The sequence below is a fragment of the Protobothrops mucrosquamatus genome, unplaced genomic scaffold, assembly GCF_001527695.2.
Source record: "Protobothrops mucrosquamatus isolate PMUCROS unplaced genomic scaffold, P.Mucros_1.0 scaffold45, whole genome shotgun sequence".
Classification (NCBI taxonomy): Eukaryota; Metazoa; Chordata; class Lepidosauria; order Squamata; family Viperidae; genus Protobothrops; species Protobothrops mucrosquamatus.
The window spans coordinates 5,022,366-5,046,084 of NW_015386427.1; the positions used below are offsets into that span (position 1 = coordinate 5,022,366).

The 23,719-nt window shown below is 34.8% G+C and overlaps 2 protein-coding genes across 2 annotated transcripts in view; one reads left to right on the forward strand and one right to left on the reverse strand.

Annotated features, from left to right (window-relative positions):
* Window positions 1–13,852, forward strand: part of GLCCI1 (glucocorticoid induced 1) — a 70,603-nt gene extending 56,751 nt beyond the window's left edge. The window contains exons 8-10 of the mRNA XM_015811595.2: window positions 3,283–3,493; window positions 9,614–9,734; window positions 10,480–13,852. Of these exons, the coding sequence (XP_015667081.2) occupies window positions 3,283–3,493; window positions 9,614–9,734; window positions 10,480–10,828 (681 nt within the window). The 3' untranslated portion in view covers window positions 10,829–13,852. The remainder of the gene's footprint in view (window positions 1–3,282; window positions 3,494–9,613; window positions 9,735–10,479) is intronic.
* Window positions 13,853–21,201: 7,349 nt separating this feature from the next.
* ICA1 (islet cell autoantigen 1) overlaps window positions 21,202–23,719 on the reverse strand; it is a 59,987-nt gene continuing 57,469 nt past the window's right edge. The window contains exons 13-14 of the mRNA XM_015811597.1: window positions 22,896–22,991; window positions 21,202–22,114 (exon numbers count right to left, since the gene is read on the reverse strand). Of these exons, the coding sequence (XP_015667083.1) occupies window positions 21,993–22,114; window positions 22,896–22,991 (218 nt within the window). The 3' untranslated portion in view covers window positions 21,202–21,992. The remainder of the gene's footprint in view (window positions 22,115–22,895; window positions 22,992–23,719) is intronic.

The window sequence follows — 23,719 nt, forward strand, 5'->3', positions numbered from 1 at the left end:
GGCCTGACCTAGGGTGAATTTTAAATAGGGATAATTTTTAATGATTTTAAATAGTCACAGCCACTAATATTTGGATTTTAATTGGTTTTTAGAAGGGGTAATTCTGTATATTGTTTTAACATGCTGTGAGCCGCCCTGAGTCCCATGGGGAGAAGGGCGGCATATAAATTTTGTAAAATAAAATAAAATAAATAAATATCAGTTGCATTTGCTAATACAGGTGTTCTGAGACACTTTTCTGTTTTCACTTTTTTCCTTATCGCTTTTTTGAGTTTTCATCCTGCTTTCGTGAGAGGGCAGTGTTTGGGAGGGGGTGTAGCTGCTCCCTTCCCCTCCCCAAGCCATCAGCTGAGCAAGACGCCCACCTGCCCACGTTCTTCTCCCTATCCGAGGCTTTCGTTGTCGTGAACATTTCTGTTGAGGATTGGCGGGGGGGCTGTTTGGTTTTTATTCCCCTCCCATCTGCTGGGTGGTTGCAGCAGTTTTGGTTTCTTTCGTGCTTTGAAGTTACCCACAAAGCACATTTGTTTTTTGGGGGGGATCCCCACTCCGGTTGCTAAGCTTGCGTAAACCCTCTTCCTCCTCCTCACCGGAGTCCCCCCTTTGTCTGCAACCAGCCCTGGCCCCTGCCTCGCCTTGCCTTGCCCCACGGCAATGGCACCCCCGCCCTGCCCCCTCTCTCGCCTCACCTCATCCTGCAGGATGAGCCCACTGCCCCACCCGCCAGACACCCCCTGGATCTCCCCCAACCCTGCCCGGTCCCCACAGGTATCCCTCCCTAGGAGCAACATCGAGGTGGCCACACTCACCCTGGCCATACCTACCCATGCTGCCATGACTACCGTAGCCACGCCCAGTGGGCCATGCCCACCCGGCACCCGGCGATACATAAGTAGGTTTTGTGTTGCAGTTTGGGCACTCGGTCTCTAAAAGGTTCTCCCTCATTGCCCTATACCATTTCAGACAAATGGCTGTCCAGTCTCTTCTTAAAAACTTCCAGTGTTGGAGCATTCACAGCTTCTGGAGGCAGGTTGTTCCACTGGTTAATTGTTCTAACTGTCAGGAAGTTTCTCCTTAGTTCTAGGTTGCTTCTCTCTTTGGTTAGTTTCCCTCCGTTGCTTCTTGTCCTGCCTTCAGGTGTCTGTCTTGGAAAGAAACTTAACAAATATGCAAGCACATACAACTAAGTAGTTCACAAACTTTCATAAAACTTTACTGACATTAAAAATATAATTATGATATAATTAATTATAAGAGATAAAATGGTCAGTGGACTTTCTATATGTTAAATATAATAACAGATGGTTAACAGGAAATTGAAGGTTGGTGTAATGTTTAGCTTAATCAGTTGACTGCTTTTTCATATGTGATGTGTGTGTGTATATGTGTGTGTGTGTGTGTGTGTGTAAAAGAGGAGGAGAATTTACTGCTTTTTCCTTCCTTTTTTTCAGCACCCAGCCAGGGTGGATCCTATATGTTAAATGTTAAATTTATTTAATCACTTTTTCCTCTTTTTTTGTACACTATTTTTTTCTTTTTTGTTGTTAGGGTTCAATATATACTTTTGTTTCATTTTGTTTGTTTTTCTATTTTCTATTTTACTTTTTATGATAAAATAAATAATATTAAAAATTATATTATAAGATAATGAATTACAAAACTGAGCAGAAAAAGCTTTTAAAAAGCTTTTATATATTTTTATGGGTCAGTTATTGTGTTGGTTTATGCTATAGGGTAAGGCAAACGAATTTATGTATTATACAAATATAGTAAACTACAGCATATATTTGTAGATTCTTAATTATAATATATATGCTATTATAAGCGGCAGTCCCTTAATTTGACAGAAACTAGCAAAGATTCATGACAAAATGATATTGCTGGTGGTGGGGATGGAATGAAGTCCTCACCACTATGAAAATAAAGAATTTAGGATGGGGAGCCTTATAGTTTTTGTTGTGGTGGCAGTCATTGTGATTTTGCAGCATTGGCTGAAATAGAAAAAAATGGAAAATCATCTTGCAAGTATTGTTTAACTTACAGAAACACAAAAGCTGATATGCATAAGTTTAGTTGTTTGAAAACTGAAGGAAAAATGCCAAGTGGAAATATGTAAATCATAAAAATATAGCAAACAGCATCTAGAATCTTGCATAGAAAAATGCTCATTAAATAAATCTTTTTTGGGGGGGAAATTAAACCATTTTAATTTTATGGCTACACTCATCTTTTATGTGTTGATATATAGGCAGTCCTTGCATAATAATAGTAATTGGATCCGGCAACTGCATTGCTAAGCAGTGTTGTAAAGCACAGTGTCATGTGATCACATTGACCTATGACAGCAGTTATGGCAATTTAAGTTGCTGCTGTTATGCAAATCCCAAGTGATCACAGTGTCCCACAATCAGAGGATCACTATTGCAATCTCTTTCCAGCTTCCCTATTGACTTTGTTTGTTGGAAACCTGCAGTGAAGTGAAATTATGATCTTGTGAAGACATTAATGTTCTGACGGTTGCAACTATGAGGACCTGTCATGAGTCCTCTTCATTCAGTGTCGTTGTCACTTCAAATAGTTAATGAATGAATGGGTCATTCAGTGAGGACTGCCTATAGCAGCTTTACAGGAAAGGGTGGGGGGATATATTGTTCAGTAACTAGTGACTACTCTGAATCCATTAGTAAAAGGATTCTTCATGAAAATAAAAGAATAGAATAGAATTTTCTTTTCTTAAAAATGATAATGTACTTGATTTGTACAAGAGAAATTAGTTTGTAAAAAACTGCCATTATATATCATATTCTATAATATGGGATATTGGAATCAGAAGTTTGCTGTATCCTCTCATGTACTGTGAAAAAGATTTCTCTTCTTTTATCACTGTTAGAAGTTTCTTTAAACTTTCCTGCTTTTTAATGACATTTTTATTACTATTAACGAAACTGTTTTGTTACTATTAAACTGCTAAACAATTGGTTTGGTACAAATAAATCTCAGCATGAAACTTTAAAAAGTGCAGCCATCTCTTTAAGAATATGACCCTTCACATTAAAGCAACTGATTTTATTCTCCTTTATAGCCCTACTTGAACTGATGCATAGCACACCACTGGGCCACTTGCTTCTTTTGTAGGAAAAATGACTTCCCTGCCCTTTTAAAAGATCAAATCTGACATAAAGCACATTGAAAGAGGACAGGTCAAATTCCCCCCAGGATTCAAATTGCCTAAGGAAGGATAAATTCTTACTATGCATGCTAAGAATGATGTTTGTATTGTAGCCGTTGGATATTCCTGATGGTCGGAGAGCACCCTTACCTGCTCACTATCGTAGCAGTAGCACTCGAAGCATTGATACACAAACACCTTCAGTCCAGGAACGCAGTAGCAGCTGTAGCAGCCATTCTCCATGCATTTCTCCTATTTGTCGTCCTGAATCTCAGGATGGGAGTCCTTGTTCTACAGAAGACGTGCTTTATGACCGTGATAAAGGTGAGAGTCTGTTGGAATTACTAATCATGGCTTGCATTTACCATAATGTACCCTCACTGTGTTAAAATCATTTTTTTTTGTCATCCTGGTGGTGTGAACACAGATTGCTCATTGATTATTATTATTTTTTGCTTGTTAATTGTTTTTTCTCTTGCTTGTGAAGTTTTACAAACATCTTCCATAAGTGTCAGAAAAGAACACAGCGGTCTTAACTCTTGTTAATGAATACTAGAGTAAGAAGTTAAGAGAAAGTTCAGCGTTCCATATAACAGAACGTGAATCATTGGTCAATGAAGTTAAATCACTTCATGATTATGTTACTTTTAAATAATGAAACAAGTTAAACTAGAAATACAACAGCATTTTCCAGTTCAGTGTGTAAAGATTGTGACTTTGGAATGAGTTCTGCTGATGAGCGAATCATGGCTGTGTTTCATTGTCTGTATTTAACAGTGCAATCTTCTATATGTCTACTCAGAAGTAAGCCCCATTGAGGTCAGTGGAACTTATTCCCAGGTAAGTAAGTACAGGGTTGCAGCCTTAAAGTAATGCTCCTTGTAATTAAATGAAGACATTCTCAGCACAGTTGGTGCTTTTGTACAGTGTGCAGTTCTAGGCACATTCATGGATTGATGAGGAATACAATATTCAGCATGCTTTAAATTATAGCATTCATTTTTATTTTTCTAAGAGTTTCTAGTGGCTGCAAAGATAATTTTAAAAGCATGTAATTATTTATTTTGCAATTGTATAAATCTCCAACATGTTGAGGGTAAGGATGGTTTGGGTTTTGTGTAGAACCCTCTGCATTATTCTTTATGTAGAAGAAGCAGAAAACTTTTAGTGGTACATATACATATATTTAAGTATTAATTTATATTCTTTATTTGTTTAATGGAGTTCAAGATGCCTTATGACACTTAACTGATGATCTATCCAGGCATTGACTCATTCACTTTCAAGATGAATTGTGTTTTCCTAGTTTGTCTTCTAGCCATCTACAGTATCTGAACTTATTTTGTAGAATTTATAAAGGCTACACATTGCAGTTTGCCTTATAATTGTTTTAAAATATGGTTATATAGTTTCTTTGATCATTTTGAGAAATCTTAATTATGAAGTGGTTAAATAATTAAAAATTACTGATGTAAATTTAAATACAGCCAAATCAGTTAAAGAAATAGATGGAATGAATGAATGTCCTTGATTGCTCATTCTTAAAAAGCTTGTATTTTCTTTTTCTTTCTTTGTATTCTTTACAATCTTTTATATGCTTTGTTTTTCCCCCTTTTAACCAAAATACATCTTGAATTCTGCCTTTAAGATATTACAGTTTTTACATTTTCACTTATATGTTATATACATTTCTTTCATTTCCTTTTCTTTCCTTTGCCTGCAGCCCCATTTGAAATCTTCTTATCCATATTTTATCTGTTCTTGTATATATTCTTCCTTAGCCCCACACATGGTCCTGTTCGTATTGCAGTTTTAGTTGAACTGGTTTGTTCAGTTGGTGTCAATACAGTACTCTCTTTTTTCTTACATTTATTGATTTTTGATTTCAGAACAACTTAAAGAGTATCATAGCTTAGTTTTCTTATGGATAAAGGTATCCATAGTGAGCAGTATGTCAAGATATATTAGAAAAGATGTAAAGATATAACATACTATAAAGTATATTGTGGAACTAAAGCTAAGGTATTTTATCAATAATACTTGATTAGCATCTTTACATGCTGCTGCTCTTGCTGCTGCTACAATCATATAGTATTAAAATATTACTTTACAATGCCTTGGTAAGGCCACACTTGGAATACTGCATCCAGTTTTGGTCACCACGATATAAAAAAGATGTTGAGACTCTAGCAAGAGTACAGAGAAGAGCAACAAATATGATTAGGGGACTGGAGGCTAAAACATAAAATAAACGGTTGCTGAAATTGGGTATGTCTAGTTTAATGAAGAGAAGGACGAGGGGTGACATGATAGCAGTCTTCCAATATCTTAGGGGTTGCTACAAAGAAGAGGGAGTCAAGCTATTCTCCAAAGCGCCTGAATGTAGGACAAGAAGCAGTGGAGGGAAACTAATCAAATAGAGAAGCAACCTAGAACTAAGGAGAAATTTTCTGACAGTACAATTAATCAGTGGAATAACCTGCCTCCAAAAGTTGTGAATGCTCCAACATTGGAAGTTTTTAAGAAGAGACTGGACAACCATTTGTCTGAAATGGTACAGGGTTTCCTGTCTGAGTAGGGTGTTGGACTAGAAGACCTCTCTTCCAACTCTATTATTGTTATTATTATTATAGCAGCAGATTTTTAATAGCTTTATCTTTCTTTAATGGTTGGGGCAGTCTATGGCTCATAGATGTTACCAGATTCCTAACCATAGACTGGCTGAAGTTAATGGAAGTTTGTAGTTCAACAGTAAGGGAATAATGAAAGGAAATTCAGGTTGCTCATTTCTGTCTGATATAGGATACAACGAGCTGTTGTTTTCTTACAGATAAACTACATGAGCAGTACTTTAAAATATATCTCACAAACTGCTTTTTCTTTATCTAATTTCTTTGTCTTACACTGCTCATAATAAAACATTTTATAATTATAACATTTATTTTAAATAAAAATGTTCAGTTAATAGACACCTTTATATTTTCCTCATATTCCGTATGAATCTTTTAGATAAAGTTATTTTTGGTTTCGGCAAATACTTTAAATTTTAGTTTATTTTCAAAAGAGAGCTCATAAAGGGTAGGAACAAAAGTATGAGTTTGTCATACTTTTAAGCTTTCAAAAATATATTTTCAATATTCTCTTCCATTGTTACAACTGTAATTGCGGTATACTGTACATTTAAATAAATGATAATTATATTCATTTTATGCATGATAGCCAATTAGCTGCTCTTTCAGGAAGAAGTGATGTTGACACAAATTATTATATCTAACTTAAGTTGCCATAATAATCATGCTGTATATTTAATTGGCATAAATAAATGTATATGTTTTCAGAGTTGCATATGATTTAAAACATTTCATTGTAATGTAACTGAGCTTCACCAGTAATTTTGGAGCCAATTTTAGCTAATCCATTTAATGCATTTTACTTTGTTTTTTAAAAGGAAATTGTTTTATATTACTAAGATAATGCCTTATGTTACTTTATCAGTTCTAAATGAAGCATTAAGTGACCTTTAAAAGCTGTTTACAAGCTAAGCAGACATTTCATTAATTGACAAATACATTGAAGGATAGATTGTGGATATTGATTATTAAATTAATAATCTGTTCTAAAATAGTGTAGCAGGATTGGGCTATATCTAACATTACGTAAGCAGGAGACAATCCTCTGCCATTTGATGTGTCCAAATCTGCTGTAATCGCATCCTCAACATTTCTAGACCAAAGAGAAGAAAGTCAGTCTACTATTGATAACAACAACAACAACAACAACAACAACAACAATAATAGAGTTGGAAGGGACCTTTGAGGTCTTCTAATGCAACTTATGATATTGGTCATAAGTTTTGGCAATTGTAATTACAAATTGCTGTCTTGAGAAAGATAATGTGCCACATGTAATATTGCTTGTTCTCCTAGTGTAAGCTTACGTTTGGATAAAGCTAGCATTATAATTGAATTACATAGAAGAATGTATACATTTCAATTGAACTACATAAGTGAACTTTTGAGTACATCTCTGGAATAAAAACACACTTTAAATGATTTTTTAATTAGAAAAAGTCTTGCGGTAGCATTTTCTATTCTACGCTACCTGTGAGATTTCTTTGGTATCACATTTTTGTGATAGCTTACTGCTGTTTTGAATAATAGAGGTAGTAATTATATTATTGCCAAAAACATTTGTCAACATCAATTTTCCCCATTTTGCTGCTGTAGGGTAGAGGTACCCACATTTCTATTATGGGTCTATCTAACCATCAGAGGTTGACTTTTATATTCGATGATTTTCTGTGATGATTAAACTTAGTTTATTAACTTCATGTACTTGTTTTGGAAAGAGGTATTTTCAAGTTTAAATATCTTATATTAAGTCATATAAAATTATCCAAAGATTCTGAACTCTTTGTTCTTTATCATAAGCCTTTTTTGCAGTCCAATTCGCATTATACTTTTCAACAGAAAATCAGCTTTAGGCTGGAACTTACTGGGTTTGTGAATAAAAAATGGAAGTTAATAATTGATCAAGCATAGGGAGAGCTAACCTGCTGGCCAGACACAGACCTGTTTTACATTTCTAAAGCATCTTTTCATTAGGAGGCTGCCTTTAACCACAGGATCTATTGCCACCCTTTGCACAAGATCGGCTATTTACTTTACTTTTCTATAAAGAGCTGCTTAGATAGGTTGAATTTTTTAAAAGAAAGTGAACATAAAATCTGTAAAGGAAACCCACGGTCTACTTTGGGGTGGGAGAATGATCTTGTAGGGAATGGAGAAAATGTCAATGGCACCTGTTTTGTGTATGGGGAAAGGGAGGGGAGAAAGCCCCCAGTCTGCAGTGTGATTAGAAGCAGTTTTATTGCATTAAAAGTGCCTGCTCCACAGGGGGCCAGTGATTAGAATTCAGTTTAGTCCCCCCTCCCATTGCTATTTACAGCCTGCGGGTGTACTTTTGAGACCTTGTGGTACAAGGAGGGCTGGTTTTCAGCCTCTACTATTTAGATTGTAAAATAGAATTTCATTTTTGTTAAATAAATCTCACCCTTTTTAGTAACAGGCAGAACCTTTAATGTTACTGATGAGCTATCTGTTTAGTCCACCTAGTTTCGGATTAATGAAGGTTCTTATTCTGCAGGTCTTTCAGTATTTGTTAAAACTAGCTTTATATGAAAACTACATTTAATGTGCTTTAAGGAGAATGTGAAGACAGAACTTGTTACCTGAAGTTTAAAAACTGACAGATAGAGAAATATTTATCTAAAGTTATTAAGACAAGCAGCTGGTAGATGTTAGTTGAATGATTCAGTTAATTATTTAGATACAGAAATTAATACTGGAGTTCCTTATTTTTGTTTGTGTTTTTTTGCTTCGTTGTTAGGATGATTTGTTTCTGGAAGTCGGGGCAGAGGATATTTAAAAAGAAATAAGAGAAATTGCATTTAACTTTTCAAAGACAGTAAATGAGCGTGTTTTTAAAGTTTTCAGTTACAGCTACTGGGGGACTGATACAAGAACATTTGGCTTGACAGTTTGCGAAATAGTTACAATATTCTGTAGGCTTCTCTCCATAGAACTGAAAATACCTACTAGCAGAAATAGCACTTGCTGTAATTGGTGTACATGATTACTAATTCACCTGTAGAAGGAAATATTAATGAAAAAAGAAGGCTCTGATAGTTGCACAACTGTTTAAATGTTTTATTTTTGAATCATCCTTTGAGCAAGATCATAAATGATAAAATATAATGGTCAAATCAGTAGATGCAATCCATCAGGGCATTTTTTCATATATCCTATTTTTATTGCTATATTTTTGTAGTTATAAATTATAGATTGTACTTTAGTGCTGTTAAAATTTGCTAGGTTTCTCCTATGTTCACATAGATAATCAAAGAGAAAACAAAGAACGGGTATAGCACTGTGTCAGGACTAAAAATTGGAGGTGCTTACTTTATTTTGTGTTTCAAAGCCCATTTGTATAACAGCTGAGTTTATATTATATAAATAGCTGTGTTTGTTCATAATATTGCATGTATTGTGGGCACTTTGTGTTTCAGATGATATGAGCATTGTTTCAGTTGTTTTGTATAGTGAGAAGACAATTACAAAAAAAGGCAATTACTTTTCATTAACTACTTACCCTTCTTTATTTGAATTGTACATATTTATTTAGTGGCTTCCATTTTTGAAATGCTTAATAGAGAATTTAATTTATTCCAAGATTATAATTCTGCTTTATTTGATCTGTAGTACTCTGGATAATATCTTCTTGTTATTTTCTAATACATGATAGATAACACTTTGAAATAGGCCACAATAAAAAAAAAACTCATTTGAAGCAAACCATATTGTGCAAAAACCATCATATTTGGAAATCAGACTAATTTTTATAAAAATCTTAATCACTAGTAATACAACTGCTTTAAATTTTCAGACAGTGGGAGTAGCTCACCTTTGCCCAAGTATGCCTCCTCTCCTAAGCCCAACAACAGCTACATGTTCAAACGAGAGCCCCCAGAGGGATGTGAACGAGTGAAGGTCTTTGAGGAAGTGTCGTAAGTAATGTTTTTTATATCAGCTGGGATCTGCAAGGGTGGAAAATCAGTTTGTTGGACTTTTTTGAGCTGCAGATGCATAATCTATTCCAGCTGATGAAGTTTACTTCTCCCCTTCAAGAAACAAATCAGACTTGCCAATTTTTCCAGGCAAGAAGTTGAAAGTGTTCCTATTGATTTAAAGGGACACAGGAGAGAGAGAGAAAGAACACTCTTGGTCATGTGATTTGTACCTTATGAAAGCATAGCCAAAGGGGAATATGGAAATATGGAGTTTGTGTAATGTTTTTCATTCTGTAAAGGCAGCTGTAGCCAGAGTTCTTTTGGTAGTTTTTTAATTGTATTTATTTTATTAGCTTCTCTCTGTGTGTTTGCATCTGTGTTAGGAAAAGAACAATATATGAAAGAGTGTGATATCTGCATTCTCTAAACACATAGCTTATGTGGGCAAACTGATGAAGTTAGAAGGTATTGGATGAGCTCAGTAAAAATGTTTCTCTGGATTTGCTGCCCCTTATTGTGTGTGAATATAATAAATTTGTCTACTTGCTTTTTCCATGCATATTATTTATTGCTGTGAATCAGCTAGCTGACAGTCAATATGGAAGATGTTTGCCCATCTGTCAAGTAATTCCATTATTTTGTCATTCTGCATAGCAATATGTAATACTGCACATTTGTATCAAAGTGTACTCTCAAATTGTACTCAGATTTGTAATTATTCATCTGTTCCATTTTTTTATAGAACTCGTCAGCCTGTCTCAACCCCTCTCTTTTCATGTCCTGACAAAAATAAAGTTAATTTCATCCCAACTGGATCAGCTTTCTGTCCTGTAAAACTTTTGGGTCCTTTACTACCTTCTTCTGATTTGACTCTCAAAGGCTGTCCAAACTCTAGTCAAAGCACACCTCTGAGTACTCTGACTGTGGAGCAGCTGTCTTCTCGGGTTACTTTCTCTTCCCTGTTGGATGACACCAGCACAAGGGACTCTTCAGAGATTTTAGTACAACAGCCACCCCAGCAATCTCCACAGCTTTTGCAAGAACCGCAAGCTGAAGAACACTCCCCTCCTCAAAACTATGTTATAATCTAGTGCAAAATAGACTGTTGGTCTAAACACACAACTGCATGAGTGGCCACTTTTCAAGGGAAAAAAAAAAGCTATTTTTCAGCATCTTTCTATATTTCAAAGCTCTTCTTGGCAGGGATGGAAATGCTCTGATTCAGCATTTTTGTATTGGGGGAGGGAGCAAAATGCTTGCAGAATCTATATATCATTAAGCATTTTAAGTGGAGACTATGCATTTCATAGAATGACCAGAGTAGTACTGTGTCCTGTGTTTTCTTTTTAAAATTCTACAGTATAAATAAGCTCTATATCAAACAAAGGTTGCCTGTCTAAATAGAAAATGTCTTGCTGTGTTGTGTTCTATAGAAGATACTGTACTTCAGGATTATGTTTACAATTTATCCAGGTATTTATGTTTTAAACTTCTGTGATACATACAATGAAAAAAAAAAGAAAGAAAAAAAACCCAAAAGAAAAATGGCCACAACAGTTGCACAGTGCCCATTCAAGGGCATAGCTTCAGGTACTTCTCTCGAAGTCTAAACTCAGGTATCTTGGAATGTATATCATACTGGGATATAAAATATTTTACAGCTAAAAAGCTAAAGAGGGATCATCACTCTTCTGCCTTTTTATTGTTTTATGCATTAATAGTTCCTCATTACATTCCACTTATTATGGGGAAAATACATTCAGATCCAGGGAACTTTGTACTCTGGTGAACATGAGGAAAGCCAGCAAATTTGTGATGTACAGCATCACTTCATGTCATTACAAGTAAAACAACTGTGGCATTTCATTTCATTGTGACAATTATGGCATTGAAAAGCTTCAGGTGTTGCACAATTAATGACTGTTAAGCTGTTCTGAATAAAGTGTTTGGTATGACACTGTACATAAGCAACATTCCATGGTGTGTGTGTGTGTGTGTGAGAGAGAGAGAGAGAGAGAGAGACAGATGCCTAACAAAGGCAGGAATGCTTTTGTTGATTTCCACAAATTTTCTGCGTTTGGGAAGTTGATAGGAATTTTCTCTCAAGCTTATGCTGGCAAGTTAAGGTTGTGAAATGCTACTGTTACAATATTAAAGAGTCTAATTAATGTTTAGTTTATCTTTTGGGGAAATATTAACTTGTGTCTTCAGTGCAAAAAGATTCTGAATTCTTTTGACGAGCAATGAATGATAATCTGTTTTATCTATGAAATGTATATTGCACCTGGATTAAGAAAAGTCTGTTAAGCAGCATATAATGTATTTTAAAAAGCAAAAAGGATAGGGAAAAAAGCAATAGTTGTTAAGTTATATTATCTATTCAAAGTCTTTGTAGTGTCCTAGTAAATTTATTTTACATTAGATAGGCTGTGCTGGAGTTTGTCTTCAAAATAGCTGCACACCCATGGAACATCCAGCATAAATTTTTCACTCCTCTGAAACTGCAAAAGCAGTGGTTTTGGAGATAATCAGCAATAGAAAGAGGACTCCAAGGCAAGAAGCATTTAATATTCCTGTGTCTGTGTTTTTGGCTCTATGCGAGTAGCTTTATGTAAGGTTTGACTCTTCTGTTCAGAAAGGGAAAAAAAGATTGATTTGACTGCAGCTTCTGTATTTATGCCCATTTGATTATTTTCTTTTGAGGACAACTTGAGGCAAGAAGAAAGGGGATAGTAAATAGGCCTCAACGAAGGTACTTAAGAAAAGACATGGAAAATAAGTAGCTGCTACATGTTGTCGAATGGCTTCCTGTGTTATTATTACCAAAGAGTTTGGTAAAGAAAAAAAAAACTGTTAGGGAGGGTAGAGCAGTGGCATTTGTACAGTTGTATGGCTGTAGAAGCAAGCTGAGTGAAAGTTAAAGATTAGTTACTTTTACACAGGTTTTTTTGGTCTGTTTTTCCTTTTGGGAAAAGGCATCTATCTATAATCCTTACTAAACTCAGGCTTTGGTGAAAGTGCTATATAATTTTTGTGTTAAAGTATAAGGGAAGAGCATTCAATTCTTCTGACAAGTGTGCATTCTTTAAAGTTTTACTTTTAAGTGTTAAAGTGTATTTCCATTTTTATTCTTGAGTTGTTTCCAAATGTAACAATAGCTTGATTCTTAATGTTAAGGTTTATGAAAGCTCTGTCAGATTAGATCAAGAATGAATTCCGTGTACAATATTTACAGTGATACTGATTGTTCTGTTTCATGAGAAACTAAATATTAATTATCAGTTGCATTTGTTTTTTGCTCATTCAAAAATTCTGAATAAAATATATTAAAATTAATGCTTTGCTATGTAAATTTTCCAGCAATTATTGATCTCTGGTATATCCTGCATTCAGTTGTAGAAAATTGTAAGGTATTATTTCAAGAATATTTTGTATAGTTGTACTGTCATTTCTAGCTTCTGTGCTGAGCAGTATTCAAATTACCACGCAATATTGCTTTACCCCCCCCCCCCAATTGTTTTTTCAGTATAGAAGTTCCTGTGTCTATTTAAATGAAATTATTAGGAAAACATGCGCTACAAACTGCAAAATATAATATGACTGATTTATTTGTAAACTAGCTAGAAGGTAATTGAAACAGAAAATGTATGAGATTCTGAACTTACTCGCTGCAGGCATAAATTGTCACATGTTTTTTGCTTAATTGAACTTCATGCCTGCTCATGGGAAGAAAATCCATTTGAAATGTAAGGTATTTTAATGTTTATGAAAAAAAGAGTAGTGAGACTTAAGATACCTTGTATTTCATAGAATGGATCAAACCACTTTATTTCAGTCATCAATCAGAAAATTATAGAACGTCTATCATTAGTTAGGTTTTCTAAGCAGTAATCAAATATTGTCAAATTGTATCTTTATTTCATCAAAACAATTCATTTATTTCTCCCATTAGATGTTATGATAAAATACAATAAATATATAACATTTCTGAAAACATTTCCTTACTTACACCGGGTATGCATGTTGTTTAGTTTGTGATGGTTTTAATATAAACCATATTGATTCAATGACTGACTGACTGATTTTCTTTTTTAAAAAAATGTTATCCATTTTAATGTGATATGTTAAAAAGTATTCCTATCCTAAAAATGGCAATGAAGAAGCAAACAGCAACTTTTGTGCCATCTCCTGCAAGTAGTACCAGCTTTGGTAAAATGAATGTACATTTCTCATGCTACTGAAAGATGCATCCAGAGCAGAGTATTTTGTGCTTAGCACTTTGTTTTAAATTTTTTTATATCTTAAGATGTCCCATGTGTCCAACCATGTTGGGCAATACAAAAGTTGGTTTAGATGTCTTAGGAGCCATTTTTGTGCATGTACCTGTGAAAACAGGGTTCTGTTCAACATAGGACATATTACAGAATCCACTCTACTCCTGCTTTACTCACTAGGTAAAAGACAAGAGGCTCTTTTGCCCTTCTGTCTTCTTGTTAGATGTAATGGGGAGATTGCCTAAGGAAAATATTTTCCAAAAAACCTAACTACATCTAATTTCCTTTTAAAAAAACCAAAGCTTTCCATTTTTATTATTATATATATTAATATATTTTATTTCAAATCATTATTAGTCATTTTCCATCACTCAAGTGGCCCCTCAAGCCCATGCCACAGCCAACCCTGCAGTTCAAAGCCCCAGCTGCCCTTGTGCTCTACAGGCCTTGCTGCACCAAGCTGATTTTTGCCATCTTCCACTGTTGTCAAAGCTTGCTTCACCTATTCCTATGAAGGCGGTTGTTGGGCATGCCTGACATTCTTCCTTAGACTACTCATGTTGTGCTCGCAATGCCTTAGAAGTTTTCAGAAGGCTTGCCAAAGCATTATCATTGGCAACTGTATTAAAAGCTATTGAGAAGTCAAGAACAAGGATGGAAATATTACCCCAATCTCCCATTAAAAGCCATTGCAAAGCATGACCAATGGTGTTTCAGTTCCATTCTTGGACCTGAATCCTGACTGATTCAGGTTGGAAAGCAGATAAAAATTGTCCAGTGAGGTTAGATCTAATGATGACTTTTTGAGGAGGTACACTACTCTGTTTAAGAGGCGGCAAGATAATTCTCTAAGAACTCACCACTGCCAGCACCCACTCAAACATCACTTTCCAGGACACCTTAGCCAGCCAGGAGATCTGGATCTGGTATGCAAGGTGGTTGAGCTGAATTGTGAGAACCCTATGAACTTCAACAGACCCAGAGTGTTATTGAAGGGATCTTCTGAATGCCTTCCCTTGTGAAGCTTCAGCCAAAGTTGATCACAGTAGTTTTCCTGGGAGTTAGCTCCTTGTTTCTAAGTGAATTTTATCCATGCCTTTGTGATTATCTTTTAAATTGGAAAAGGACCTATTTGAATTAAGGGTTTCAGTTTTTTGCTTGTGGTTAGAAAGTCAGTGTCAATATTTTTTTTAATCACCAGTTTGGTTTTATTTTACCAAGCAATAAAAAGGTGACAAATTCTTATTTTGATTTTTATCCAATAGCATTTTATTTAATTTTTATTTAATGTCCTTCGAAATAAAAGTTTTTCCTGAATGTGGTAGGTGATTTTTAACGGATTTTTGTTGAATTGTTTTAATAAAATACACATCTGTGAAATCCAAAGATTTTCAATGACTTTTGTAGAGGGAAGGGGCAGATTGGAGACAAAAAGAGTATTTGCTTGTTCTTTCATGTTTGTTCATATTTATACCAATGTAAGGGTTTCTGTCTATTTTGGCCTCTCATTTCCAATCAGCCATGGATATTATAAAGCCAATGGTCAGGAACCCTGAAAGTGGCAGGTGTTCCATTACAAGCCACCAGTTTTCATCCTAAACTTAGATGAATAAGCAGAATGGTAATTTTCTCAGGGACAGAGAGTTAAAATTAAAAATCTAGTTATAGCCTAGAATAAGGAAGTAATTTGCTTCAGGGAATGAAGTAAGAAACAATGTGGAAAAAAGGGCAACAACTAAAGTTAGTACAACCACACCTGGTGGTTTCATAGCTTTGGAATATATTTTCTGGAATGGAGTTTGAAATGAGTTTCAGGTTATTTCCAAAGTCAAATTCTTCACTTTCACAGTGGATCACCACATAAAAACTAACGTCCAAGCTGTTTGTGTAGGAAAAGAGAAAATTGAACGGCACATTTTCATTCTATGGCTATAAAAATCTTGACTTCCTATATATAACGTATCAAAGAAATTTTCAATATTACATACAATTTAGAAAATCTATTCTCATGCCGGTTTAAAAAAAAAAGAAATAGACTCCATGGTTCTATTATATACAATTCTTATGTCTTTGAAATACCTCCTCTAAGCAACATCCTAAATTTCATGATCAACTCACTCCCTCGAAGCTATTTTCAATTTTAAAATTGCGGGAGAACAGGAGTGGGCACAAAATAACTGAACAGCTTATGGGTTATTCAAATAAAGGAGACCTATCTAAAACAAATTCCTCTATGGTTTTAGTTCAGTTGGTAGCCTTGTATAAAATACACTTCGTGATGAAGTGAATGATTATGCCATTGTGGTGCTCTCTGAGCCTGATTGTTTTCTTGCAGATGTTTCATTATGCAACTAAGTCTTATCACTATTATGCCACCACAGATTTTTTAAGTGCCTCAAACCTAAAATATTCCAAGCAAGTACTTATGATAGGTGGATCATGCACATGTTTATATGTAACAAAACTATTTAAAATTTAGTTTAAATATCCTCAGTGTATAGCAATATACCAAACACATTGTAAATTAGGAGAACCTGTTAAAACTTAATATAGCATTTAAATATATTTGTGTAATGCTTCAGTGCAAGTAAGGCAACTTTTATAGGTACAGCAGGCTCTTCGTTTCTTTGGCTGTATTTGAAAGAAAACAAATACAAAGAAAGCTGAATTTTCCACTTTTCAAACTCATTGAGCTGAGGCTTTTTTTTATAGCTTCTTTTTACACAATTAAGTAGTTTCCATAACCTTACTCATTCTGCTCAACTACACAATCGTAAAAGTTTTCCAGGCAGTTCTTTAGCAATGTGCATGGTAGCTAAAATTGTCAGCTATCAATAAGCCAATTTGCCATCTAAGAATGGCAAATCAATGATCACAAATTCATTTCCTACTCCCACTTTGCTGTGATCTTTGTGCACTACTTTCAGTTTAAAATATTTTACCATAAATCACACACAGAAACATATATAGTCGTTGTCATACAGTAAAAAAAAAAAAGCTTTGGTCAGACAATTGTTTATAATTTACAGCCAATCTGATTAAATAACTCAAATTGTGCATATGGCTAGCAAAAATGCTACAAAAGCCTTCTTAATAATTTCTTGTACCAACGTTTGAACTGTAAGTTTGGAAATTCAGTGTAAAGCTAGACTAGTCAAATTCTCATTAGTCTAACTCTATTACACTGTATCGGTTACTAGCCACAAAGCATAGACCTTTGTGAGGAAGCAATGATTGTTCAAAAATGTGGTATTGTGGGAATTTAGCTACTTACCTGAATTATAATGAGAGTTAGCGGCAAGGCAGATCTTTATTACATTTGTGACATGCTCTCTGCAAAATACTCTGAGTGGAAGACCAGGCAACTCACATGTGTATGATCTGTGACCTAAAAACAACTCTAATTAAATCTGACAGCCGTATATTTGCTTCTTTAAAAGCCACTACAATCTATTCGCATTAGGCCTCCTCCTACCATTGCAGTTTCAATCCATTTAGCTGCCCGAGGATGTAATGTCAATAGAGACCAAAAGAATAGCTTAAGAGGATTTTAGAACATTGGAAACAGTTGATGGGAAATATAGTGAGATCTGTAATATAATCTGGAATACAATTCATTAAGACTGCCCACTGCTTCCACACAATTTATCTTTGCATATAAGATCATAAGGTAAAATCCAATGAAACTGACACAATTGCACCTTCTGCAGCTCCAAGCAGGGCCTCAAAATCTTTCCAGATGGTCAAGGGATCTTCTGGAGCAAATGAAAAAACGGGAGGAGAAAGTCCTGGTTTGTGAACTGACTGTTCAAAAGATAATCTTCAAATCATTCCTTAGTGTCATAATTAAGGTGAAGACCTATCAATATTACTGTTTAAAAACTATTATAAGTGCAACAAATTCTACAATTTGAACTAGAGCTGTGATTTCACACAATATGTAGTGATGAATGACTAAACACTTTTATTGGAGTTTTATTGGAGTAGAGATGCGCTTGTTCCTAATTACGCCCTAGAATATAGTAAACATTTTTATAGAAACTATATAAAAGATCTTTAAAATGGAAGACTTGAAGCCAGGGTGAAATATTTCTTTCTGGAACAGTCTGCTCCTTGAGATTCTACTGAGGTTTAGAAAGCCAGTAAAACAATATTGTTCACTTAGCCTTTGAAAATTACGGTAGCAGAAATCCGCTGTATGTTTATTTTTAATACATTTTCTAATATATTTTCTGTATTACTGTGAATATACTACTCAATCTACCAGCACTATTTTTCCTCACTCAGATAAACAGCTGCCCAGAGTCCTAAATCTGACAAATAAACAGTTTCAGCAGCTACTGATAGTGATGTGATGCCTATTTTAAGATAAGAAAGGAAATGAGAAATATTAATAATACTGTAATGTTATAAATTCAAAGTTGATGTGGCTGGATATGGATGATAATTGTCACAGTTGGAACACTCTGGGAAGATTTATTAAAAACTGTAAAAATTAATTAAAAACATTCTTCAGGATACAATGTTGTCCCTGACATCTCACTTTAACTGGGTCAAGCAACATGTCACTGAAATTCTGGAATGACTCAAGCAAGGCCAGTTGATTTGTTTGCATAGATGGAATTCCAGGGCCCCCAGCACCTCAACTCCCAAGTTTGCTGCAAAAACATTTCTGTACCTGCAATTTATTGGGAAGGAATCACCATCTGGAGTATATATGTTAATCTCACAATCACCCTTTAATCCAAGTAGATTACGCTGGCCAGAATGTTGTTCTCAGCTATAATGGCTTTCTGCACCTTCAGATATCATCAGCTCACCATAATTCCTCACTGAAAGCCAAGCGGCAGCTCTCAGAATTATTGAGAAGGCTCATCCCATTCCAGTTTCTCTTTTTCTACAGTTGCTAAGTTAGGTCATTCATTTTCAGGTTTGATTTGCTACAAGGAATGAAATTCTATATTTATCCACACATATAAGTGAATGGGGAAAATTGTTGTGTTTTCATTTTATTTCATTTCACCAAAGCAGTTCAACACTGCATGAAAAAAGTTTAACCATGCAATAAGTATTACTCAAAGAAGGTTCAGCACTTCATAAAGTTTTGGTTTTGTTTTGAAATTACCAAATAACACTTAAAATAATGTGCAATCAGCTCCAACTAAAACCATTTCATTTCATATGCACCTATTGAGAGGGATATTACAATTTTTATTCCAATTTCCCCTCATGTTTTAACTAACTAAAGAGGATTTTTTTATTGTTTTTCTGCAAGTGCATGGATCTGTTTTTTTAACTTTTGATCAACTGACTGTTGATCCATCAGTTGTGACAGGAATTGACAGACTTGTTGTCCAAGCCTGACTTCATTGGCTGAGAGTGTATGACTGGTCCAAAGACTCTTCCAACAATATCTTTATTGTAAACCACCCAAGAGCCACTTAGATGAGATAGGCAGTGCAGAAATGTGATAAATAAATAAAACATAGTCAATTTGTTTCCGTTTACTCCATCTAGTCATTTTGGTTGTTTTCAAGAATTAGCAATGAAGAAGCATTTTTAAAAAGAATGACTTCAGAAGTTAATATCATTCTCTTGCTTCATTTCAATTTCCTGGGCCATATAATCAAACTGCATCTTCTTGATATCTCAACTTCAACATTCCAGGTTCCAACCACAAGCTGCACGTTTTGGTTGCATGTTCTGTTATGATGTTCTTGTTTTAACTAATAAGCATTATATTTGCTGAGTAGATATAATTTCTTTGGACAATGAAAATGCTTTTTATGTAGGTTATTGGAAATGTTTGAAGTGGGTTTTGTCTTACTTTAGGTTTCCTGGAAGTTAATATTTTAGCTTAATGTGATTTACTCAACCTTTTTAAATCATAGATCATTACTAATGGAATGCCCTTTCTTTGATTAAATTTATATTATCGTTAAACCAAAAATATCCCTCTTGTCTCTTTTAATTTTTTTTAGAACTTCTTGCCAGTATAATTAGAAAAACTGAAAACATATTCGACATTAGGGGAACTGCACAATTATTTTACTATATTTTGCTGATATCTTATATTTTGTAGAAATACTTGTGGGGAAAATAGGAGGAAGGGATGTTATGCTGCCTTATTTATAAAATAAAGGTGGGACATAAATAAATATGTGCCCGATCTCGTTTAATTAATATACGTCTAGCTGGTTACTTTACCAATTTAAGAAGTGAGACTTGATATCTTTGGGCCATAGTAAGATACAATGTATTGTATTGCGATACAACAGAGCATGTAAATATTGCCTGCTATCTTGTTCTGTGATTTCCCAATATACTTAGAGGCTGATAAACACATTTGGGATACTGCTAAGCTGGAGCAGATAAGGGTTTTTCATAAGTAGATGGGGAAGGGGGGGGGATAAAAATTGGAAAATCTTTATGTTATCTTACTATCAATAAATATTCAATTAGGATGAAAGTCTTTGCATGATTGAGTTTATTTGATTGGATCCTAAAAATATTAAAATAGTATAATATTATCTGGTGTAAGGATTTCCCAAAAACTATCTAAACTGTATTTTGACTCTAAAAAGATCCTGGGTGGCTTTAATTTTTAAAAGAATACATACGGTAGTTTTAAAGAAGGAAGACGACCAGCCCCACAAAACCACATGAATAACAAATTCAAATTGCGAGAGGCTCTATAAGTATCTTAACTCTATGCCTAGGAAAAGGTCTAGATCTTAAGATCCCAGAACATTTGAAGGGTGGGAACTGAATATATCCATGGGGAGTTATTTCAGAAGGCAGGTATTGGGATAGAGAAGGCATGTTTTTGTGGTCCCATAAACAATTTATATCTATAGGGACCCCAGGTGACCCACTCTGCCTTGTACTTGATGGGCAGAAACAACTAGAGAAGATAGATTAAAAAGACCCATTTCTATAAAGGTTAGCTTGCTGATTTGTTTGTTTGTTTGCTTCCTTTCCATGATAGTCACCTGGCACCAGGCAGTTGGACACAACAATTAAATAAATGCCTGAGATAATGCATGTTGATAATAACTCTTTCCCTTATGAGCTGATTGTTTACTATTTTTCCAACAATAAAATTGACTAGAAAATTTCTGACTACAAGTGATAATATTTCTATCATTTTTTTTATGTTCCAGCTGATAAAAAGGTCATTTACACATACGTTTTTGTCAAAACCATCTTTATTAAAGAAGAGTGTTACAACAGGCTTAAGAACATGGTAGTATGAAACCAGCTACAATGAAAAGAGCCTTATATAGAAATGAAGATTATCATGAATGCACATGGTGGCAAAGGCAATAAAATTTAGTCTCTTTTATAGCAGAAACTGCTGGCACAAAAGAACATCTAAAAGTATGTAGTCTTGGCAGTGGATTTGGATTTATGCCATGCCACTTAATAATTTAAAATTAGAGAATTAACAGAATAGGTTCATACTCAACTATAATTTTCTAATGATTAGCCCCAAAGTATAGATTTTTCATTATTGATACTAAGAATAGAAATTAAGTTTATATTCTAATGCTGCAGTTATTTATTAGATATTATTGTCTTTCTGATTCAATCCATGCAACTTCCAATTACATATTTCCTGATTTATGCAAAGAATAAATATACAAAAATAATTTTTCCTTTATATTTTACCTTTTTATTTACCATGAGACTGCTCTATCAAGAGCCAAGCGACACCAAGTACACTAATCTAGTCAGCAATTCAGTTTAAACCAAAATTTCGTTCAGTACATCTACTTACAAAAATGGGTGTAAACTGTTTATATAAACAAGAGCTAATAACTGTAACCTATAGAAAGGGAAAGGTCAATCCTGTGATTTTATTAGAATGGCACAAAAGTGAGAAGTTGTACAACAACACACTGGTTCAATTTTAAATTTTCTTAAACCCCCAAGACAGTGCAAATGATTAGTGAAAAGAGATTTACCATAGGCAGACAACTCATGCATTGAGCAATTCATGTTCTTTATCTGTTTTCCCAACAGCATCTGGATTGGACAAAGGGTCCAGATCAGCAAAGAGACTAAACCAAGCTGTTAGATCTTTAGAAGAACTTCCAGTTTCTGCAAAAAAGAAAACATAGACAATGTTGGCCAAGTCAGTATTTGTCTTGGACTGCAGTTTTGAAGGATAACATATGAACAAATGGATTTAGGAGGCATTACTCAAGAAAGGATTTTAGACACATCTAAGAAGACCCTTTATCATATGTGCTTATGATCAGAAAAATATTCTGCAGGTATGTTCACTTTCTCTTTACATATTCAGTGTATGTAAATTTGAAACCTAGCTTTCATGAGACTGTTTTCAAAAGTCATTTATCACACAGTCAATATAATTGCAAATACAACATTAGAATGGGCATGTGAAATCCAAATTATGTACACATTTGCCTATGCTATATATTCCAATTTTCCCCATTTATCCTGTTCTGATAGTAGAACTTCAACATCTTGGAAGGAATGTTTGGGAGACAAAATGCTGATGTTGGATTTTTCTCTCTAAAGTGAAAGTTCTGTCTACTCTTGGAGAGAAAAATTCAGCATGTCCAATGGTTTCCAGGATATTATTACAAGGGCTATAAAATTCTAAAACTTCACAGCCATTAAAAGATATTATAGAAATACAAGACAACAATTTCAATAATATTTTACATGCCAAGAAAAAGCAAACATAAGTATTCCAAGCATGATGAATACTTTAGTCAGAGTGCAGTAAAAATAAAGTATAGCTTCAAAGGAAACTGTTCTTTGTAAACAGACCTGAGATTATGCAAGGTACTGGAGAAGTCTGAGCTCAAAGATAACAATTTTTTTTAATTTTTATCTTGTCTTTATCAATTACCTTTCATTGGTGTCTTGTTGACATTTGGGTTCAAGCTGTTGGATTTCTGTCCTGTCTGCACTGCAGGTGATGGGCTAATGCTGCTGGCTGCCCAACCTAAGATTCAATAAAAGAATTGCATTGTATGAATCAATAGCAATTACTTAATCATTTTAAATCATTCAAGGCAATAGTACCCAAACCATTTTCTGAAAATAAAAACTCCTTGACATGTCTTGAAATGCAACTTTCATTTTGTTTGATCATGTCATTGATTTAGGGAGCAAAGGTTTTCCTAATCATATATATTTTTCTTTGTATTATTTTACTTTTTCATAAATTCTCTTTGTGTATTTTAATTTTTGGCTTAAATATGGGCTGGTCCTAAAACCTAAGAAAGAGATCCAGCAAGACTGCAGTTGTTCTAAGATAAGCTGTTATTAACAAATTAGAACTAAATAGAAAATCAAAAGACTTTCTCTTAAGGTAGCAATATGGGGAGGAGGGTGCACGATGGCTCAGTGGTTAAAGACACTGAGTTTGTCAGTTGGAAAGCTGACAACCCAGTTGCAAGATCTGAGTGCTGTGCACCGAGGTGAGGTCCCGTTCCTGCCCCAGCTCTTGTCCACTTAGCAGTTTGAAAGCATTCCACCCCAGGCCACCCCAATGATGCCCTTGACGTGATGGCCCGGTGTCTGGAGGCCGTACGGGTCTGGATGGGGAGAAACAGACTCAGGCTCAACCCTTCCAAGACTGAGTGGTTGTGGCTGCCGGCTCCCAGGTATGGTCAGCTGATTCCATCGCTGACTATAGGGGGCGAAACCCTGGCCCCCTCGGAGAGGGTT